We start from the raw sequence: 23,066 nt of genomic DNA on the forward strand, positions 1-23,066 counted from the left end.
TTCTGGAACAGCAGGAATAAAAAAGATAGGCCACTTCAGGATTCTCCAGTCCACCAGGCTACAGCTACTTCAGTGACAGCCTGTATGCCATGCACACCATCCTGTAGAATGCAGGCTGTTGAACAATACAGGTGCAGAGAAAGGGCCTCTAACACAGCACCACTGCCCACCCCCCAAGTGTGACAGACATCTGTTGTCTAGGCAAGCACCCTGAGGCAGAGCCCAACCAGAGCCAGGCCTCTCTGGCAGACCATAATTGGGAGGGGTTCCAAGAGAAAAAGCAACAAGGGATGCAGCAGTGATGGGCATGCTTTGGGAACAGTGGTGAGGCTGCTGCTCTCAGGTATGGTCCAAATGAGAATCACACCAGGTCAACAAACTTTCATCATAAACATCTATTTCCTTTGAGTCAGAAGTCTAGACTTCAGCCTAGGAGTCAGGAGGGAGGGGCTGGAAATGAGGAGAACATACAGCATGCTCCCCAGAGGGTTTAAGACGATCCCACAGGTTGAAGGGCTCAGTTCCTTATTTAGGTGCAGAGCTAAGGAACTATGGGCTCGGCCCCATCCCATCACTGTCCCCACCATTCACACCCAGCAGCATCACAGCCATCAAAGATATAAACACACCATCACATGCTGTCCTCGTCATATTTTCCTCCTTGCTCTCTTCTATTCCCCCAAGAAGACAAGAGCTCCTCTGTGTGGAACAGTTGTAGCTGTGACCATCAGGCAGCCTGAAGTGACAGGAGCCAAACTCCAGGATGTAGTGGCACAGGCTTCCTCCACCATCTCATAAGGCTTGCAGACAATCTCCCACACACGCAAGGCCTCTCTCCCTCCCCACTCCCTTCACCCCTGAATGTTGCAACTCATGAAGATTCCCAAATGAGCACGGGAAGCTGGGTTTGCAAAGCCTAGTGAGTATAATGCATCCAGGTGGGGGAGTTGAGAAGGCTGGATATGCCAGGGTCAGTACTCCCTTCGGTGGCCTCACCTATCCTATGCAGGACCCTCCGCCCTCTGCCCAGCAGGTCATGCTAGAGGCTCAGACCCAGGGCTTCTGGGACAAAGAGATGGTGAACCCAGCAAGTAGACCTTCAGGATTCTCCCAGATGACTATGGCTCTGGTCACTAAGGCCATAGGTGATGTCTTCCCACAGGTCGTCCAGACGGTCCTGCAGCTTGCTCAGTGTCTTGCCATTGTCTGCTTGTGGGAACTCCGGGGAGAAGGCGCTGTGACCTGGAGGGGGTGGCGCCAGCTGCTGCTGAACTTCCTTTGTCTCCTGGTCGATGGCGTGGGTGAATGCCGCGATCTGCCGGAAAGTGTCCTGGCGGAAAGCCTGCAGTTTCTGACGTACCTCTTCTGAGAGCACCTGGGGGTCGGGACTGGCCCCCTGTTCAGCCCCATCAGCGCTGGCACGGACAAATGCACTGAGCTCGTTGCGCAGCTGGTCCAAATTCTGCTGGATGCGCTTGTGCAGGGCCCTGGCCTTGAGCGTGAGTTTCCGAGAGAGTACCTGCACACAACGGCTAAGACGTGCAGGGCTGGCAGCGGTGTGCGGAGCTACGCTGCGGTGCAGCTCCTGCACATGGTGCCCAATTCCAGTTACCAGGCGCTCGGCATACGGGTGGAAGATCTCTTTGACTCGGCCAGTGTGGTACAGCACACGACTCTGCATTTCCTGCAGCAGGCTCAGCACTTGGTCCACGCCCCCCAGCACCTGGGCCTTCGTGTCTTCTCCTACCACGCCCAACTGCTCCTGTAGTTCCTGTGCATGCAGGGCCACCTGCTCCATCAGCTCCATGGTGTAGGGCTTCAGCTGCTGCCTCAACCCCTCCAAGTTCCAGCCCACAAGCTCATGTATCTCTGCCATGTAGGGCTCCAGGCGCGCCCTCACCTCCTCCAACTCCTTCTGTAGCTGCTGCCGCATGCCTGCTGGGTCCTGTGCCAGCAGAGGAGGCTCTTTGCTCTGTCCATGCAGGGGGGCCAGCTTTTCCAGTAATTTGTTCATATTGCTGAGGTCTTGCTCAAGGCTGTCTTTCAGGCTCCTGGGGAAGGACACAGACATCCAGGCCGTCAGACTACTAGCCCCAGTCATCCCCTGTCATCAGAGACATCAAGCACTAATGCAGAAACCAAGGAGGAAGGACTGTGGCCCCAGAGCAGGGGTTCTAGTCTTAATCCCCAAACAACTGCAGCTTCTCACACACAAAGCACAAATATGAGGCACCTGTAAAGACCTACAACACTGTGCAAGGAAGTGTCACATACAAGTACCAAGACTCTCACACCCTCCTGGCATTCTGGGACTGCAGAAAGGGTCCTCTCCATTGATCTCAAGTCCCTTGCCTCCCACAATGGGCCTGGGGGAAGCAGCTATAACCACCACAAGGCCAGGGTTCGGGGGCTGGAGTCAGAGGGCACTGGAGCCCAGGACCGCTGGAATTTGCAGGCAAAGCAAGCACTGGACTCGGGCAGTGCATCATTCCATGGCCCAGTTCCCTCCTCCCCCTCACCCGTACCCCTTGCCCCAGCCACTCACGCAGGCTCCCGTGGCAGCTTCTGCTGCTGGATCTGCTCCATCATGCCTTTGTCCCTGCTGCTCTGGCTGAAGTAGTCCCAGAAGCCTTTCCGTGCCTGAGTGGCTGAAAATGCTGCAAAAAGGGATGGAGTGATTAGGGGCCAGGCTCTCCTCCCCCAGGGTGGATGCGTCCCTCAGTCCAACCTTCACCCACACCCACACTTTGAAGTCTGGTTGGAGACCCACCTGAGAGGAGGACCAGAGCCCAGGTGAGGACTGCAGCCATGCCTGCGATTATGGACTCTGATAAGGAAGGTGAATGGAGGCCTGGTCAGGGTAAAGAAGAAAAGGAAGGAATTTGTTCTAGGGGCTGCCTGCCCTGAGTCCTGTTAACTCTTCCCTGAGATGTGGGGAACAGAGAGCTGTTATTGGAAAGGAAAAACCTAGGTGGATCAGGGAGGCTGGGAGGAAAGGTGTATTCCTCAGACATTTCTCACTTCAGTCACATAGTAGGGAGTATGGAACTCAACAACCTTGTTCCCCCACCGCCATCCTCCCCAGATCCCAGCCTGGGAAGCAGCTCCCAGCTCCCTCACTTGCTGTCTCCCTCACTTCCTGTCTTCATGGCTGGGAAGACTAAGGCATACCCAAGGGAAAAGAAGCCACTCTGCCAAAGGGCTCAGGAAGATGTCTTAGTCCCTACTCCCAGCTCTCTCCTGAGGCCTCCTGCTGTCCCCTCCCTCAGGACTCAGTCCTCATCCCTCTGCCCCAGCTGCTCACCTGCTCAGTTCTGGGCACAGAGAGCAGACATTCTGCTTTATACTGTAGGGGCCTGAGCCTGTGGCAACAATTGCTTTAAGCAAATACCACGTGGAGGTTCAAAGAAGGATGACCTCAGCTACCTCCTAGCTTGCCTCTGGTCCTTTTCCTGGCACCCAGAGGGTTAATGAGTTCTCTGAAATACGAACTGCCCCAGTAGAGGTGCTTCCTGGAATGCTAAGAGTGGGACTGAACTCGCCCAGTTTCCCCCAAAACCCATGACCTGTAGCCTCCCACTGACCTGCTGGTTGGCCCACCAACAGACACAAGTCTGTCTGCCAACAGCCCTACTCTTACTCAACTACACAGAGGCTCTCTGCTCCAGCCAGCCAGCCAGGGACAGTGTCCAGTTGCTGGCAGAGTCTGAACAGTCTCAACAGCTCCCCGACAGGTTACTCAGGTAGCCTAGAAAGACCCAGCATTTATGGGGTTAAAGACCCTCCCATCTCCCAATTTTTGAAATAATCCTCAATCTAGCAATAATCGGTATCTGGGCCAGGGACTCTGGCCCCAAGGGATTAGAACAAGAGAAGGACTTTCCCCATGGGAAAGGCTGAGCTCCACCCCTATACATCTGAGGAGGGGAACCCCAGAAGTCCAGATCTTTCTCTAATGACAAGCTCCCTCCATATATAGCACCCATTCCTAAGCTCAGCCTTCTTTCCCCTAAATGCTTTTTTTTTTTTTTTTTTTTTTTTTTTTTGAGACAGGGTCTCACCATGTTGCTGGACTTTAAACTCACCATCCCTGGACTCAGCCTCCCCAATAGCTGAGACTGTAGGTACACTACCACCACACCCAGCCCTAAATGTATGCCGAACTGATCCCCTCCCCTCCATTCCCACACTCTCACAGCCCCAGTGGGCTCTCACCTTGATCTCACTCAAAACACCCAGTGGGTCTTTCTGCCAAGGTCCTGTGCATTCAATCTGTCCTTTCCTGTGGCTCATTTTGACCCACCTCTAGTCTCATCTCCTGCCACACAGAGCCTTGGCATTTGCTGACCACACCACCTCTTTTGGGACCTGAGCCTCTATGCTTGCTGTTCTCTCTGCTTAAAGAAGCCTATCTCCCAACGAAAAATTCACTTCCTTCCAATTTACTTTGTATTTAGGATTAGACTCAGGTGCAAATGACCAAGAGGGATAAAAGGAAAAACAGAACAGCTTAAACAAAGTGGAATTTTGTTTCTTCATCATGTAAATGTAAGCCAACCAGGGCTGCTTCCATCTTGTTGCACTGTCGTCCTCAACAAGAGGCTCTTGTCCAAGCTCCAGCTCCAGCCATCAAATCCACCTCCCAGGCAGCAGGAAGGAAGAAAAGAAGGACATGCTCCCTTCCTTTAAAGCCACATCTCAGATATTGTTCTTGCCACTTCTATCTCATTGGCTGGAACTTAGTCACGTGGCTGTACAGCTGAAAAGGAGACTGGGAATGTATCCTCTGGGTGACTGTATCCTCAACTGAAAGGAAGTTTTGTTGCCCAGGAAGAAGAGAAGAACGGATATGGGGGAATAGGATTCCCTGCTGCACAGCTCTAGTATCTCTTCTGCTTTGACCCTTCTTCCCTGCTCTAGAGAAGAACGGATTCCACACTAATCACAAAGCATTTTACATATCCCAGTACTATAGCACTTCTTATCTGCAGTGTTGCGGGAAATGAGCTGATTGAGAAGCAGCAAACTGCCCTTGGAGAGAACTCCAAACTTTTTATTTTACGCCAGCGGGCCCAGAGGAAAACAAAACTCCAAATCCTGGGTTCCCATCCACAGTTTCTCACAACATTTACAGGCTAGAGTGTCACAAATTTTCTAGCCTACCCGATATACAGTTGTGCATGGAGTTTTTAGTGGGAAGCATGTTTACAGAAGCAGAGTGAGATAAGGGGAAGAACTGGCTCCTCTAACAAGGTCTTGGATAAACCTCTAGCCTTGGGTCCCGAGCATCCACAGAGGTGTTTAGACTTCAAAGGGGAGTAGTCAGACTCCCAGGGGAAGTTATCTACAATCCAAAAGATGGGGACCCCTGGTCAATCAGGCTTCCTGGAGAAAGGCTAAGAGATGGGCAGTGAACTGACCCCTTCCCCAGGCATTGGTTTTTTTTTTTTTTTATCACAACATTTTTATAATCTCATTTCACAACCACGTCTGGTTTTGCCATCACAGTAGTGCAATAATTCTTTGAGATGTCTGAGAGTTCTTTGAGTGCAGGGAGTCTGTCTAATTCATCTCTATGTTCCCCAATCTGTTTGGCACAGTGTCTGATACATAGAAAGTTGGTTAACTGCATTTATTCATCCAGTTAATTAAGGATCTGAAGTTTGGGTGAGTTGAGTGACTTTCCCATCATCACAAAAGGAAGGCGCGGCCAGAACTGACATCATGGTGTTTGTCTCTGGCCACACAGGACAGGAGATAAACCTTCCAATCCCCCATCAGACAACTGCAGGCCCAAGTGAAGAGTCAGTGTTTTCAGCAAAAGTGGTCCTTTCAGGTCCCTGGAGAGTAACCTAGACAGCCATTATCATCATAATATAGCAAAGCTAGTGGGAGACTAATAATGTCTGTCCCAATTGTATAAACTCCAAAATCATGCTTTTTTTAAATTAACTGAGACAAGTGAAACTAGAGGGTTTATTTAAGGCTTTCTCTAGTAACACCTATTCTTTCTCTTTCCTTTCCAAAGAGTGGAAACAAAGAACTATGAGATGGTACCATTACAAGAGAGAGGGTCTGGATTCTGAGCTAGGGCTTGAAGAGCGCTTCCCACCAACCCATGTCAGACCTTACAGAATGAAAAATAAACTTCTCTTGTGTTATGCCACTAAGATTTGGAGATTTATTTGCTATTGTTGTATAGACTGATTTATCCCCATTAACACAGAGTCTAAAAGAGAGCAGTTAGAGAAGTAGAAGTATAATCAGAAGAGAGAAAGAACACTCCTAGAAAGTAAGGGTGTTGGGGCTGGGGAGATAGCTCAGCTGGTAGAGTGCTTGCCTCACAAGTACAAGGTCCTGAGTTTGATCCCCAGTACCGCAAAAAAAAAAAAAAAAGTAAGTGTGTTCATTAAATTATAAATTCAGTTCTGAGCAATGCGTAAATTAACAGTGGATTAGAAGTCTATTTTTTTTTCCTACTTAAAAATCCATGCCAGTCGGGATGTAGTAGCGCACACCCGTAATCCCAGCAGCTCGGGAGGTTGAGGCAGGAGGATCACAAGTTCAAAGCCAGCCTCAGCAAAAGCAAGCTGCTAAGTAATTTGGTGAGACCGTGTCTCTAAATATAATACAAAATAGGGCTGGGGATGTGGCTCATTGGCTGAGTGCCCCTGAGTTCAATCCCTGGTACACTGCCTCCCCCCACAAAAAAATCCATACCAGTATGACCTCACAGCACTGCTCTACCAAACTGTAAGGACTCTAAATGCCCTCTGTCTTGAGGCCCTTGCATCCCTGTGTGTTGTCTTCATTCACATGATCAAAGACAGTTTACCACTCTGTCCACATCCAGCCATAGGAAGCAGGTGGGGAGTGTACTTTCCTTCCTTTTAAAGGCAAAAATTGAACCTCTCCATCTAATTGGTCAGAAGCAGTCACACTAGCTGTAAGGCATGCTGGGAAATATCATCTTTATTGTGAATGGCCAAGAGCCCAGTGCCCAATTAAAACTCAGGTATTCTACCCTCATAACATTGCTCATGGACTATAAAAGGTAGAGTTGTTTTGGAAAACAGTTTGGTGTTTTTTTAATGATTAACCATGAAGTTACCCTATCATCCAGCAAGTCCACTCTTAGGTCTAAAAGAAACAAAAACATCCATCCACAAAAACTCACCATGAATGTTCATGGCAACCTGATTCATAATGGTCAAAAAATGGAAATGAAATGCGGTATAGCAATACTTTGGAATATTATTTGGCAATAAAAAGGAATGAATACTGAAACATGCTACAACATGGATGAACCTTGAAATCATGCTCGGCAAAAAAATTCTGTCACAGAGGACCCATACTGACACAACTCATTAGGATGGTTATTATTCTTTAAAGCTAAAAAATAAAAACCAAAATAATAAGTGTTGACAAAGTAGAGGAATTAGAACCCTTGTGGATTGTTGATGGAAGAGTAAAATTGTACAGCCACTGTGGTAAACAGTATGATGGTTCCTTAAGAAATTAAAAATAGAACTATCTTAAGATCCAGCAATTCCACTTCTGGTATACACAAAAAATTTGCAGACTAATGTTCACAGCAGTATTATTCACAATAGCCAAAAGGTGAAAAAACCTGAAGTCCATCAATGAACAAAGAAACAAAATGTGGTACATTCTTACAATGGAATATTGTTCAGCCTTAAAAAGCAAAGAAATTCTGACACATGCTAGGACATGGATGAACTTTGAAGTCATTATGTAAGTGAAATAAGCAGTCACAAAAGGACCGCTTACGTGAGGTGAGTTCACTTACATGAGGTACATACACTGGTCAAATTTGTAGTGACAGAAAATAAATTATGGTTTCCATGGTCTAGGGAAGGGGTGTTATTACTTAATTGGTACAGAGTCACTGTTTGGAAAGATGAAAAAATTCTAGAGAAGGACAGAGTAGTGATGTTGCACAGCAAAGTGAATATACTGAGTTCTGCTAAACTGTACACAAAAAATGGTTAGATTCAGGTGCAGTAATGGATACTTGTAGTCCAACTACTCAGGAGACTGAGACAGAAAGATCACTTGAGTCCAGAAGTTTGAGGTCAATCTGGACAACATAACAATACCCCGTCTCTTAAGGAGAAAAAAGTGAAAGGTTAAAATTGTAATTTTTATGTTACGTTTATTTATCATGCCAAAAAATCTGTGGTGCTATGTTTTTTGCTAAGAACCCAAATATTAAGAGATTATGCTTTAAAATATAGCTACCCCAGATCGTCTGTTTTCAAATCAGCATCATCACTACCTGTTTTAGTCAACTTTGTGTGGTTGTGACTGAAAGATCCAAAAAGAAAAAGTAGAGGAGGAAATATTTATTTCAGCTCATGGTTTCAGATGTTCAGTCCATGATCAGCCAGCTCCATAGCCCAGGACTTGAGATGAGGCAGAGCATCATGGTGGAAGGGTGTGGTGGGGGAATGCAGCTCAGGACATGACAATCAGGAAGCAGAGAGAATTTTGCTTGCCCAGGACAGACTATAAATCCCAAACTCATACCCAGTGACCCACCTCCTCTAGCCACACCCTCCCTGCCTCCAGTTACCACTCAGTTAGCCCATATCCATGGATTAAGTTAAATATCTCATGATCTAATCTTTTCACCTCTAAAATTCTTGCATTGTCTCATACATGAGCGTTTGGGGGCCACCTCATATCTAAACCACAACCACCCCTTCTAATAATGTCTTTCCTATGATGCAGAAGAGGCTCTTGGAACTATATTCTCCAAGAATCCCCTTCTCTCCGTGGGTCCAGGTTAGAGTCAGCCCATGTGAAATTAAAGAGGAGAGGTCATTATTTTCCTGGCAGTTTCTTTTCTTTCTTTCTTTTTTTTTTTTTGCGGTACCGGGGATCAAACTCAGGGCCTTGTGATTGCGAGGCAAGCACTCTACCAGCTGAGCTATCTCCCCAGCCCTCTGGCAGTTTCTGACAGAAGTGTGGGCAGATTTGGCGTTTAAACCCTTTCTGGATGAACTTCATAGGGATCATATTGATTGGCATTACAGACTGAGATAATTAGAGGAGCTTCCCATTTGTAACCACTCACAGGTAAACTTCTGTGAATCACTCCTTCAGTACTGCAAGCTGAGGTGGTCACTTCTCCAGCCCTTCCAATAGTTTATAAAATTTTTATTTCCTGCATTAAAGTCTTTCATACTTGAAGTACATGGAGTAGTTTCTGCTTTTCTGATTGAATCTCAGTTAAGGCAATGGATAAATACAAGATACACTCAGGCTTCCTTACTTGAAGTATAGTTTTAGTGTATAACATGTTTAGGTTGCTTGAAGCTATAAGTATGTCTTATAAGGGGTGTGTGTGTGCGTGTGTGTGCGTGTGTGTGTGTGTGTGTGTAAGAGATGAGTTTTATAAATAAAATTTGGCCCAATGTGGGCAATTTCATGTAGTTCTACCTAACAAAATATATCTATATGTAGTTTAATCCATCTAATTCACTGGTATATTCCCAGTACCTAGACTGTACTCAGCACATGGTAGGATTGCTAAGAAAAAATATATATATATATATATGATATAAATATATAACTACTTTGAAAGAGGAGTTAAAAGCAATGAAGAACTAAAATACTAGGCTATGGAAAGTGGGAGAGATCAAAGTTAAAGCATTCTATAGGCTTTGCATTATCCAGGAGAATATAGAAATATTGATCATCTTCGGACTTTTTAGGTCAGGCAAGAATATTAAAATTTTAATGATAACCCATTAAAAGAATAGAAAGAATGGATAATTTTCAAACAAGCATATAGGGAAAAGACTAAAGAGCATTGGATTGATTTCTAGTAAAGGATGATGGACTGATCACATCCATTAGCCTCTGCTCTTTCCTGAAATTCCAATAAAATGTCATTAAAGTGCACTTTTTAAAAACTGCATAAACCCACAAGAAGAATAGAAAAGGAGACAAAAACAACAACATTTTTGGAAGCTGGAAAGCTTCCGGATGGCCACACAGTAGTAACTGTGCACACCATGACCAATGAATGTAGAAAGCAGCAATGAAGAAAACCAAGAAGCCCCCTGATTTGCACGCCCAAACCCCCAAAAAGTTCAGAGATAGCAGCAACAGATTCTTCTGGAAGCATGGGTAACAATAGGGCTAAAACTGTAGCAGTTGGTTGAGAGTCTGTTTGAGAAGCAGCTGTCCTCTTTGCTCAGCAGTCATTGTTCCTCTCCTAAAGCAGCAGGAAATCAGAGGTTTATGCTTGGGAAAGGGTGCAAGAGTGGGTCTCTGGCCACTGGAAAACTAGGTATTGCTGGAGGCCAGGGTTCTTGTACTCAAAAGAAAACTTTATTTATTGCATTTTGAGACTCCTCTCTCCGTACACTATCATTCCCCATATCCAATATTCTGGTCAAGTAGACTTTATATTACAGGAAGGAGATGGGAAGAACATTTTCCCTGAGAAACTTGACTAACCCAACAAAATAGACCTAAAAACACAAAAACAAAAACAAAAAAACAACAACAAAGTTTTGAGGGTGGCCTGTGGTCCAAGCATTCCCTTCCAGAGTAATCCATGAACTCAAGACTATGCATCAGCATTTGTTTTCTTCTAATTTACTAAGAAAATCTTCCACACTACAGAGAAATTGAAAGAACAGCATAATGATCACCATTATACTTACTATCTGGATTTAGTGATTCTTAATATCTTGCCATATTTGTTTTCTTTCCCACATAAGTATTGTGTATGTATGTTTAACAATTTGGAAGTTATAGATTGCAGTTACTTTTCCTCTGCATAACTTTAATCCTCATATCCAAAAAAATTGAGGACATTCTTTAAAAAAAAAAAAACCCAATACTATATCATATCTAAGAAAATCAACAATTCCATAATATCATCTAATATGCAGACTGAGTTCAACTTTCTCCATTCATTCTTTTATAAAAATATTTCTGTTTTTTTAAATCAAGATCCAAGTTTGTGTATTGCAATTAGTTGTTTAAAACCACCACAAAATATTCTTACTTTCTTTCTTCATAGTATTAACTTTTGAGAAAAGAGCAAACCAGTTTTTCTGTAGAATGTTCTCTATTCTTAATTCATCTGGTTCTTCTTTGTATTACCATTTGCCTCATTTCTCTATCTTCTGTTTTCCATAAGCTGGAATATAGGTCTAAAGGATCCATATGTTCAAATAATGTTTAAAGTATTGGGGGCAAGAATTTTTTTTTTTTTCAGCATTGGGAAATCAAATCCGGGGCTTCACTCTTGCTAGGTAAGTGCTCTGCTACTGAGTTATAGCCTTAACGCCGTTGGGTAAGAATTATTATTAATTTTTTTGTACTGGGAATTGAACCCAGTAGTGCTTTACCACTGAGCCACATCCCCAGCCAGGGAGACAGGGTTTCCCGAAGTTGCTTATAGCCTCCCTAAATTGCTGAGGTTGGTCTTGAACTTAACGATCCTTAAGTCTCAACCCAGAAACTGCTGGGATTACAGGTGTACGCCATGGCAAGAATTTTTATTTATTTATTTATTTTTGGCAAGAACATTTTAAAGGTGAGGTAGGAACTTCATATTACATCACACCAGAAGGCACACAATGTCTGCTTTCCCTCTATTAGTAATCCTAGACTTCACCCTTTGTAAGGCAGTCACTAATCAGATCTCTTGGTTGAAAAGATGTTATTTCCCTTTGTCTTTAGTAATTAACAGAATTATGATCCCTTAATATCTCAACATACTTGGAAACCTGCCAAATTTAGGATATGAAAAATTATTCTCTCTGAAGCCTCACTTACATTCTTATTTACCTCACTCTGTTTTTGATAGCAACATGCAAATGACAGTTTCTATTAGTTTCTGATCTGTTCGAGTCTCCCAGTAATCCTTTTATTGGTGGACATTGGGTTGTTTTCAGTCATTTGTAATATATATGATTTAGTCAGCTTTCTGTCACTGTGACAAAATACTAGAGAGAATCATCTTAAAAGGAGGAAAGGATTATTTGGCTCATGGTTTTGGAGGTTTCAGTTCATTGTCACTTACTTGGCCCTGTTGTTTTGGGCCTGTGGTGGCACAGAACATCATGGTGGAAATGCAGGATAGAGGAGGCCTGTCCACTTCGTGGTGCTGGAGGTGAATCAGGAGGGGCTAGGTTCTGTTATGGTTTGAATTTGAGGCATCTTTCAAAAGCTCATGTATAAGAAAAAAGTTAGGAGGTAAAATGATTGGGTTATGAGAGCTTTAACTTAATCAGTACATTGATCCACTGATATGGATTAACCAGGGTGGTACCTGTAGGCAGGTGGAAGTTACCTGGAGGAGATGGGTCGTGCCTTTGGGGTTTATATTTTGTCCCTGGTGAGTGGAGTTCTCTCTCTGCTTCCTGGCTGCCACGTTCTGAGCTGCTTTCTTCCTGCACACTATTCCACCAGGATGTTCTGCCTCACCTTGGGCCCAGAGCAATGGAATCAGTCATCTATGGACTGAGACTTCTGAAATTGGGAGCCCCAAATAAACTTTCCCTCCTCTAAGTTGTTCTTGTCAGGTCTTTTGGTCACAGTGATAAAAAAGCTGACTAACACAGATCCCAATATCCCTTCAAGGGTGCACCCTTTAGATCTAACTTCTTTCCACTAGGCCTCACATCCTAAAGATTCCACTACCTCCCAGTAGCACCATGGGCCAGAGACCAAGCCTTCAACACTGGGCCTTTGGGGATGTTTCAGATCCAAACAATAGCAGTACAATAAATAGTGACACAGTGAATGATTTTATGTGTACATGTTTTATTCATATTTGTGGAATATTTCTCAGTAGATACCTAGAAGTGGGATTGTTGGATCAAGCATAAATATGTATTTCTTACCGGCCATTGCCAGACTCCTCACCAATGGCATTGTGCTATTTTGCATATGTGTAAGCCACATTTGAAAGTTCTCTCCTCCCATTGCCTCTCCAAAGGCTGTGTACACAATTTTGAAAGTATGTATGACAATCTGACACATGAGAAAATGTATCTGCATGTTTTTCTCCTATGATGAAATACATATTCTCATTTGTTTCTCCTATTATAAACAAAGCGGGGATATTTTCTTATCTTTAGTGGTTATTTGACCTTTTCTATGTTTTGCACATGTATTGTGCTCACTTTCTACTGAGATTTGGTCTTTTTTTTTAAACTCATAAGTGTTGCTTTGATATAAAGAAGATTAATACCTACTGATGATACAAATTACAAATAGTTTCTTGAAGTTTATCATTTGTCTTTTGACTTTGCTTATTATGCGTTTTTTGCTATGAAAAATATTTATTTTTATTTTTATATCAATCCCTTTTCTTCTTCTTCTTTTTTTTTTTGTATTGGGGATTGAACTCAGGGGCACTTAACCACTGAGCCACATCCCCAGCCTTTTTTTGTGCTTTTTATTTAGAGACACGGTCTTACAGAGTTGTTTAGGACCTCACTAAGTTGCTGAGACTGGCTTTGAACTTGCAATTCTCCTGCCTCAGCCTTTAGAGCTGCTGGGATTACAGGCATGCACCACCACGCCCAGCTTTTATACCAATCTTTTCTTTCATTGCTTTTCAACTTAGAGGACATAATTATAACAGGTTTCCCTGCTTTTAGATTATAAAGGTATTCACCTATTTATTTCTTCTAGTAATTGTGTGGTTTCATTGTTTCATTTAGAACTCTCATACATTTGGAGTTATTTCCATGCATGGTGGGAGGTACGAATCTAATATTACCTTTTCCTAAGTAGCTACCTGGTTATCTCATGACCATGTTCTCAGTGATTTGAGATCTTAGGTCTATCATATACTAAATCTCCATGTGTGCTTGGGTCAGTTTCTGAACTTACCCTCTGTTCCATTGATCTAGCTCTCTCTTCATATACCAATAGGGCTTCACAGTATGGTCTTTCAGTCTTAAACATAAGCAGACAGCCAGGAATTGTAACTCATTTAGGGGAAGTCTCTCATATGAAGAACATAATCCAAAGTAAAACACAGAATGATCGGGCAGATGGAATATATCTACAGTCCCAGGCACTTGGGAGACTGAGGTAGAAGGATCTCTTGAGCCAAGAGTCCGATTCTAAGAAAAAAAAAAAAAAAAGGTAACATTCAAAATAAAAGATAGAAAACAGAGAACAGCAACATGGAGAAAAGACATCACAGGGAGAAGAAAATTTTAAAGCAAAAAACAGACTAACAAACAAACACTGAGCAATATAAGAATAGACATAGTTAGAAAACAAGAAGGAAACCCTTTTAAAAAGACAAAAAAGGGCTGGGTGTGGTGGCACACACCTGTAATCCCAGTGTCCTGGGAGGCTGAGGCAGGAGGATTGTGAATTCAAAGCCAGCCTCAGCCACTTGAGACCCTAGGCAACTCAGCAAGACCCTTTCTCTAAATAATTTTTTTTAAGTGCTAGTGATGTAGCTCAGTGGTTAAATGCCCCTGGATTCAAACTCTGGTACCAAAAAAAAAAAAAAAAAAAAGAAAAGAAAAAAAGAAAAAGGGCCAGGCATGATGATATATCCCTGTGATCTCAGCTATTCTGGAGGCTAAGACAGGAGAATTGCAAGTTGGGGATCAGCCTGGACAATTTATCAAGACCCTGTCTCAAAATTAAAAAAAATAAAAAGGGACTAGGGATAAAGCTCAGGGATGCAGTACTTTCCTAGCAAGCACCAGATCCTAGTTCAAGCCCCGAAAGGCAAAAAAAGAAAGACAAAAAGAATGGTAAGAGAAAAAAATAATTTTGGAAATTGAAAAACATAGCAGCAGAAATAAAGGAATTCAAAACAAACAAACAAAAACTCAACAAGTTAGAAAATAGAAAAAAATTTAAAGATTAGAAAACCAGTTTAGTAGGTTTAACATTCAAATAAGGGTCTCACAACATTTTCTTTCATTCTCTAAATGAAAGAAAATGAGGATTCATCACTTATGTATAAAAATGCATTAGATTTATGAGCATTGATCTTATATCCCGCTACTTTACTGAATTCACTTATGAGATCTAAAAGTTTTCTGGTGGAATTTACCAGTTCTTCTAAAGATATAATCATGTCATCAGCAAATAGGGATAGTTTGAGTTCTTCTTTTCCTATTCGTATCCCTTTGATTCTTTGGTCTGTCTAATTGCTCTGGCTAGAGTTTCAAGAACGATATTGAATAGAAGTGGTGAAAGAGGGCACCCCTGCCTTGTTCCAGTTTTTAGGGGGAATGCTTTCAGTTTTTCACCATTTAGAATGATATTAGCCATGGGCTTAGCATAGATGGCCTTTACAATGTTAAGGAATGTTCCCACTATCCCTATTTTTTCTAGTGTTTTGAGCATCAAGGGATGCTGTATTTTATCAAATGCTTTTTCTGCATCTATTGAAATAATCATGTGATTCTTGACTTTAAGTCTATTGATATGGTGAATTACATTTATTGATTTCCTGATGTCGAACCAACCTTGCATCCCTGGGATAAAACCCACTTGATCGTGGTACACACCAAAATAGACAGGTAGATCAATGGTACAGAATAGAGGACACAGACACAAACCCAAAGAAATACAGTTTTCTCATACTAGATAAAAGTGTCAAAACATGCAACGAAGAAGATAGCTCTTCAACAAATGCAAATCCATATGCAGCAGAATGAAAGTAAACCCCTATCTCTCACCCTGCACAAAACTCAACTCAAAATGTATCAAGGACCTTGGAATCAGACCAGAGACCCTGCATCTTATAGAAGAAAAAGTAGGTCCAAATCTTCAACATGTCAGCTTACGATCAGACTTCCTTAACAGGAATCCCATAGCACAAGAAATAAAAGCAAGAATCAATAACTGGGATAGATTCAAACTAAAAAGCTTTCTCTCAGCAAAGGAAACTATCAGCAATGCGAAGAAAGAGCCCACAGAGTGGGAGAAAATCTTTGCCACTCATACTTCAGATAGAGCACTAATTTCCAGAATATATAAAGAACTCAAAAAAACTCTACACGAAGAATACAAATAACCCAAACAACAAATGGGCTAAGGAAATGAACAGACACTTCACAGAAGAAGATCTACAAGCAATCAACAGACATATGAAAAAATGTTCAACATCTCTAGTAATAAGAGAAATGCAAATCAAAACTACCCTAAGATTCCATCTCACCCCAATTGGAATGGCGATTATCAAAAACACAAGCAACAATAGGTGTTGGAGAGGATGTGGGGGAAAAGGTACACTCATACATTGCTGGTGGGGCTGCAAATTAGTGCGGCCACTCTGGAAAGCAGTATGGAGATTCCTCAGAAAGCTTGGAATGGAACCACCATTTGACCCGGCTATCCCACTCCTTGGCCTATACCCAAACGACTTAAAATCAGCATACTACAGAGATACAGTCACATCAATGTTCATAGCTGCTCAATTCACAATAGCCAGATTGTGGAACCAAACTAGATGCCCTTCAATTGATGAATGAATAAAGAAACTGTGGTATATATATACAATGGAATATTACTCAGCCATAAAGAATAATAAAATTATGGCATTTGCAGGCAAATGGATGAAATTGGAGAATATCATGCTAAGTGAGATAAGCCAATTTCAAAAATCCAAAGGACAAATGATCTCGCTGATAAGTGGATGATGATACATAATGGGGGTGGGAGGGAGTCAAGAATGGAGGAAGGAGGGACTGTATAGAGGGGAAAGAGGGGTAGGAAGGGGGGGAGAGAAAAAATAACAGAATAAATCAAACGTCATTACCCTATGTAAATGTATGATGACACAAATGGTATACCTCTACTTCATGTACAACCAGAGAAACAAGTTGTACCTCATTTGTTTACAATTAAAAAAAGAAAGAAAGAAAGAAAGGAAGGAAGAAAGAAAATGAGTTTCTAGACTGAAAGGGACCCACTAGTAGTTTAATACCCAGCACTGTGGAAAAAAGCAGATCCACCCTAAGCACATCATCATGACAAAGAGAAGATCCTGAGACCTTCTAGAGAGAATGAGAGGCAGCAACAGCAGCAACAACAACAAAAAAAGATGACCTGAGAGCAGCTCGGGTTTCGCAATAGAAACAGTGGAAGCTAAAACCAATGTGAGCATGATTCCAAATCATGACAGAACGCTCATTTTCAAATAAGAATGTTATACCAGTCTGCAATATCCATTAAGAGTGAGAGGAAATACAGGATCTCAAAAAACTGCCTCCCATGATCTTTTCTCAGGAACAAGTATAGCATCTACTCCACCAGAATAAAGGAGTAACCATGAAAGAGAAAGCTTGGGATCCAGTGACCCAGATGCCCAACCTCTGAGACCTGGCTTACTCTGGGAGGCAGATGTGGAAACCCCATGGCACTGTTTCCTTAGGAATGCATGCAACATCCAGGAACCAGGCACCCTCAGGGCTGTGAGCAGGAGGGAAAGCTAGGTGTGTTGCAAGGTTCAAACACCCTGCCCCAAAGAAAGGTTCTCACTCAATGACTGGGTTGATTTCACTAAGGTTTCTTCAAATGTGTCAAAGGATATTCCAAATATTTGGCAGGATTTAACCATTTCATCTCCCAGACTGGATTTGATTTTGGTCCCTCACTTACTTTCCTATATTCCAGATTTACACAATTGGATGAGAATTGAAGGGTCATTTACTAGAACATATAGGAAAGCCAAGTAAGCAACAATAAAACTCAATAAGTAAGGACAGGGAGGAAAAAAGAATACTAAAAAAGTTATAGTAGCTGCACTAAGTGACTCACACCTGTAATCCTAGTGACACAGGAGCCTGAGGCAGGGGGATTGCAAGTTCTAGGTCAGCCTCAGCAATTTAATGAGACCCTGTCTCAAAAGTAAAAACTTGGGCTGGGGTTATGGCTCAGTAGTAGAGCGCTTGCCTAGCACGCATGAGGCACTGGGTTCAATCCTTAGCACCACATAAAAATAAATAAAATAAAGGTATTAAAAAAAAAAAGTAAAAACTTAAAGAAGGCCTGAGGATGTAATTCAATGGGAAAGCACCCTGAGTTCAATCCCCAGTACCACACACACAAACACACAAAAGTTGTAATATATTGAGTTGTGAAGGACATGCACATGACCATGGTATATATCATCATAGTTTTAGTAAGAAGAATGTGAGACTGAATCTGCATGTGCATGTGTAAATTTGGAGCATGTGTGTGATATCTGAAAAGTTTGTACATGTGAAAGAGAACCCAATTTTCTTTCTTTTCTCTCTCTCTCTTTTTTTTTTTTTTTTTTTTTTTTTTGTACTGGGACTTTGACCTAGGGGCAATTTACCACTGAGCCACATCCCCAGTCCTTTTTTTTTATTTTCATTTTGAGACAGGATCTCACTGCCTCACTGCTGAGGCTGACCTTGAACTTGTAATTCTCCTGTATTAGCCTCCTGAGCCCCTGGGATTATAGGCTTGTGACACAGCGCCCAGCGAGAACCCAATTTTCACTGACCACAGAAAGGAATCAGAAACCTAAAGACAAGAGAAGGTTAAAACTGCAAAGTCAGAAAGTAACAATACAGGATTTTTTTTTTTAAAGAATCAAAAGTGGTTATTTGTTTTGTTTTATGTTTATTTGTTGGGGTTTTATTTGTTTATTTGTTTTTTGTTGTTGTTTTGAGTTTGTTTTCATTTTTTTCCTTCAGAGTGAAAAATGGAGCTGGAGCTGAGGCATCTCTGGTTATTATTTATACTGACTTATAGAACTAATTGTTAGACTCTTTCAACTATGTGTATTTTGATTTTTTTTTTAAATGCAAACTTTTAAAAATATATAAAATTGTTTCCTAAAAGGAACACAAACCAAATAAAAGGGTAGCAGGATGATAAAAGAAGACAAGAAATATCCTGGTAAATAGAAAATACAAAATAATGTGATAGAGGTAATTTGGTAATAATGGTAAAATTAAATAGATGAAGAGCGTCCATAAACTGGCCTCTTAGCTTAAAATTTTGCCACTTATTAGTTCCAGAACCTTGATAAGTTGTTTAACTTCGTGTTTCAGTTTCCTTCTTTGTAAAATGGGAATAAGGATAGTACCTACCTTCAGGATCAATGAGAAAAAATGCTTAGTTTGTTTATTTATTTTTGGACTAGGGATTGAACCTAGAGGCACTTTACTACTGATCTATACTCCCAGACCATTTTATGTTTTATTCTGAGGCAGAGTCTTGCTAAATTGCCCAGCCTGGCCTTGAACTTGCAATCCTTCTGCCTCAGCGTTCTGAGTATCTGGGATTACAGGCACCCACCTGTACTATACTCCTTAATATAGCTTTTAAAAACAGCAACCAGCAGCAGGTACTGTATAAGGGTTTACTATCGTTGTTGTTTTCAGATTTGATTTTATAAGAGGCATACCTAAAATATGTCAGCAAAAGGTTGGAAAACAGGAGGTGGAAGAGACTTTAAAAAGACAAGCAAAATATTAATCAAAAGAAAGCAGGCATGTAATTTAATATCAGAACAAATAAGTTTTGAAGTAAACAGGATAAAGCAGATCGTTAATTTTTTTTTTTTTTTTTTTTTTTTTTGGAGGTGGTGCTGAGGATCGAACCCATGGCTTTGTGCTTTCCAGGCAAGCACTCTACCAACTGAACTATATCCCCAGCCAAGATCATTGCTTAATGATTAAAAAAATGTTTGTCAGGAAGATACAACAATTCTGAAACTAACAAATAGCTTCAAAACATAAAAGAAAAAGTTGGGGAGTCACAAAGAGAATTTGACAAATCTAGTGGGAGAGTTCCATACCATTTTCTCCAAAATTTAGAATTGCAGGAAAAAACAAGAGATTTGAACAATAGTTAATAAACATGATTTACTATAATTGAGCACATACTAGGCTTCAAGAAAAATTAAAGTGGGGCTGGGGAGATAGCTCAGCTGGTAGAGTGCTTACTTCGTAAGCACAAGGCCCTGAGTTCGATCCCCAGTACCGCAAAAAAAAAAAAAAAAAAGAAAGAAAAATTGAAGCATCTTTTATAATAGCAAAACAACCAAAACACATTTTAAATGCCATCCATCAGCAGATGGATAGATAATTCACTTTACAAAATGGAGTGGTATGTAACTGGCAAGAAAGAACACACTTAATATGCGTGCTTTAACATGGATATGACTCAATAACATAATGTAAGGGGAAAATAACCAAGCTACTGAAAGATACAGGCAAGATTATGTGGGCTGGGGTTGTGGCTCAGTGGTGAAGTGCTTGCCTAGCTCGCATGAGGCACTACGTTTGATTCTCAGCACCACATATAGATAAATAAAATAGAGGTCCCTTGACAACTAAAAACATATTTTTTTAAAAAGATTATGTTACTTACATACATTTTTATAACATGTAGAACAATACTACATATCAGTTTGGCTACATAAATATATACAAAAGAATGAAGCCAGGATGGAAAGGAGACACAGGCCCTTCAGGCTAGACCAGGGGAGAGAAGAGCCAATAATGACAGGGGAGGAAGCAGAATTGGGGGAAGAGTGACTGGGCATTGAATTGTTATCTATCGTGTTTTATTTCTTTAAAAAAACAATTCCAGGACTCAAATGTCAAAATATTAATATGTGTTAAATTTTGGTAATGGACACAGGGATGTATACCATTAGGTACTTTGGTATATGCTCAAAATATTTCATTATAAAAATTTGAAAATAAAAGGTGACTGATATCACTTTACCAAGTGAGGAAAGGACTGGGGAACATGCAGGGATTTTGTACCCAAAGAGCTCCTGTTGAGCCAAGGAAAGCAGATGCAGTGGTATGAGGGGCGTAGAGGTCAGAGAGCAGGGGCTGAGGTGGAAAGGTGGAATGAAGGCAAGAGGGGTCTGATGGAGCCCTGGCTCCGGCTACCTGGGAGCACACGGAAGGCTCATGGCAGGCTAGCCAGGGCCCACTCCAGGCCAGTGGCCTTGACTTCATGGTACATCAGAGAACAATTTTCTCCAACAGGGTTCCACAGGGTGAAGCTGAAAAAGCAGACCTCAGATTCATCCTGAGTGAGGTTCTGCCAGACAAGTGGAAAGGAAGAAGAAGGGACGAGGGCTGCAAGACACTTGTTGGAATAACAGTGGGATGGCAAAGAGGGGAGACGAAGCCAGCGTGTGGGCGTGTGAGGGAAAATGGGTAAGGGGAGGATGGGACTTGTGCCTGGCGAGGAGGACAGTGCCAGAGGTGGAACCGGTCCAGGTCTCCAACCTGCAACATATACGGTCAGCTGAAATGAGATGGAGGAGAAGGTCACTGACTTTGAGTTGCTGAGAGATGAAGGGCTGGATAGATTTTGAGGTCACGGCGAGGACAACAAGCCCTAGAGGGAAGAGAGAGATGGTCAGCTAAGACCCATGCCTGAGTCTTCAGTGGATGTGGAAGTCAGCAAGGAGGGTGAGCAGAGGAGGGTAGCTCTAGGCAACCAGCCTCCAAGATTTCATGGTCTGGAAACTTCCCTGCCCTGCTGCAGGAACAAATAGGGAGCAGGTACTTCCGTGGGCTACTTTCAGGTCTTTCAGCCTCTAAAGGCCAAGCCCCGCTGAGGGCAGGAAGGAGAGGGAGAGGTCTAAGCTAGGTCCAAGACGTAGAGTAGTTTGTTCCAGAAAGCGGGTGGGGTGGGGGGGAACTGGGAGAGTCGTCCTTTGGGATACAGGGCAGGGAGGAAAAGGACAATTCAGGAAGGAGAGTGAGGGAGTTTTCCTTGCCAGGGAGCCTTCTGTTCTGCCACCAGGATATCCTGATCAAGGTGTGAGCCACCGTGGATTTAGATGAGAGGTTACCTGTGGTATAAGACATATTCAAAGTCTTGGAAAAGGTGGCAGCTGGCACTGAGACCCACATGGTTGACCTGGAGGTGGGGAGCCACAAGCTGTATGCCAGATACCAAACCTCAACCTGGGGAGAAATAAGACACAAACCCTAATCTGGAGCACTGGGGAGAGGATCAAGGACCCCATGTGGCTAGGGCATGGAGCCCGGGAAGGGCCGGGGCACTCCCCAAGTCTCTTGGTCTTCCAGAGCTGACCCAAGGAGGTTTGAAAGACTGAGTGACAATGATTTCTCTACAGAGCACCTACCATGCCCTGGTATTTACCCTGATTATCTCTAATGCTCAAGTCAACAGTCCAAGGTAGGCATTGGTGTCCTTTTATTTACAGAGAAACTAAGGATCAGAGGAGTTCAGTATCTGATCTAGACTAGTCCAAAGTCTTTCCCTGGACCAATTACAGGTCTTGCTGCCTCCAAAGTCCATGCACAAGGCATTGTCTCATGTTCCAGAGCTGAGAGATAAGAACAAGACCACAAGAAGAGCTTCTGTACTTCTTACTGGGCGAAGTCAGGGACCCTCTGTGCCCAAGAGGAAGCTAGGTCCCGATCGCCTCAGCCTAGGCGTTTATGATTTGGGAGAGAAGAGGGCTGTGGAAATGCAGGGGAGCCAGATCTATGTGCTGGTGATGTGGGCAAAGGAAACATAGCTCAGGGCCATCTAGGGAAGGGACGGCCCAGGTGCTGCTGCTCAGTAACCAGCAGGGTTGGAAGTCGTCACTCCTAAGCAAGTCCCCTTGGTGCCCCTTCCCTCCCTCCTGTTCCCTGCGTAAGCAGAACTAGCTCCAGCTAAAGCCAGGATGCCAGGTCCTCGGGTTTGCTGCTACAGCCTCTTTGCCCTCCCAGATCGTGACCCAGGGTGTCTGGGAGGTGATTGCAGCTCAGTGTTTGGGTCAGGGCACCTGCTGGTGGCGCAATGCTGGGTGGGAACAGTGACGTGGACTGTGCCACCACGAGATGTACTGAGCACACTGAGTCAACATGGTAGCGTGCCAAAAAAGATAAAGATTTTAATTATTTATTTGTTCAGGTCTTGTTTATGTAGACCACTAGTCATCACCAAAGACTTGTGGTTCCTGAAAATGAAAATTGAAATGATGACAAAGAAGGAGGTAGGGGGAAGAGAGAGAAACTTAGGATCAGGGAAAATAAAAATAGTAGCCGAAACTTATGACCTGATAAAGA

At 42.8% G+C, this 23,066-nt stretch overlaps 1 protein-coding gene across 2 annotated transcripts; it reads right to left on the reverse strand.

The window, feature by feature from the left end:
- Positions 1–371: 371 nt before the first annotated feature.
- Apoa5 (apolipoprotein A5) lies at positions 372–3,426 on the reverse strand. Of its 2 annotated transcripts, XM_047518059.1 has the most exons (4): positions 3,305–3,426; positions 2,771–2,851; positions 2,546–2,657; positions 372–2,051 (listed from the first exon to the last, which is right to left on the reverse strand). In XM_047518059.1, exons 2-4 carry the CDS (start codon positions 2,808–2,810, stop codon positions 1,100–1,102), a joined length of 1,104 nt encoding a protein of 367 aa, XP_047374015.1. In that variant the 5' UTR covers positions 2,811–2,851; positions 3,305–3,426; the 3' UTR covers positions 372–1,099. The 2 variants fall into 2 exon arrangements, with proteins under 2 accessions (XP_047374015.1, XP_047374014.1); XM_047518058.1 differs by lacking the exon at positions 3,305–3,426 and having other exon boundaries at positions 2,771–3,278.
- Positions 3,427–23,066: the final 19,640 nt, after the last annotated feature.

The sequence above is a fragment of the Sciurus carolinensis genome, chromosome 11 (genome assembly GCF_902686445.1).
Source record: "Sciurus carolinensis chromosome 11, mSciCar1.2, whole genome shotgun sequence".
NCBI lineage: Eukaryota > Metazoa > Chordata > Mammalia > Rodentia > Sciuridae > Sciurus > Sciurus carolinensis.

What these genes read in the sequence shown, in the direction of transcription:
- Apoa5 (XM_047518059.1), bottom strand. Translation starts at nt 2,810, where the DNA reads ATGGCTGCAGTCCTCACCTGGGCTCTGGTCCTCCTCTCAG. An exon ending in GGCTCTGGTCCTCCTCTCAG is followed by an intron (nt 2,658 to 2,770) that starts GTGGGTCTCCAA and finishes CCCTTTTTGCAG; the next exon opens with CATTTTCAGCCACTCAGGCA. An exon ending in AAGCTGCCACGGGAGCCTGC is followed by an intron (nt 2,052 to 2,545) that starts GTGAGTGGCTGG and finishes GTCCTTCCCCAG; the next exon opens with GAGCCTGAAAGACAGCCTTG.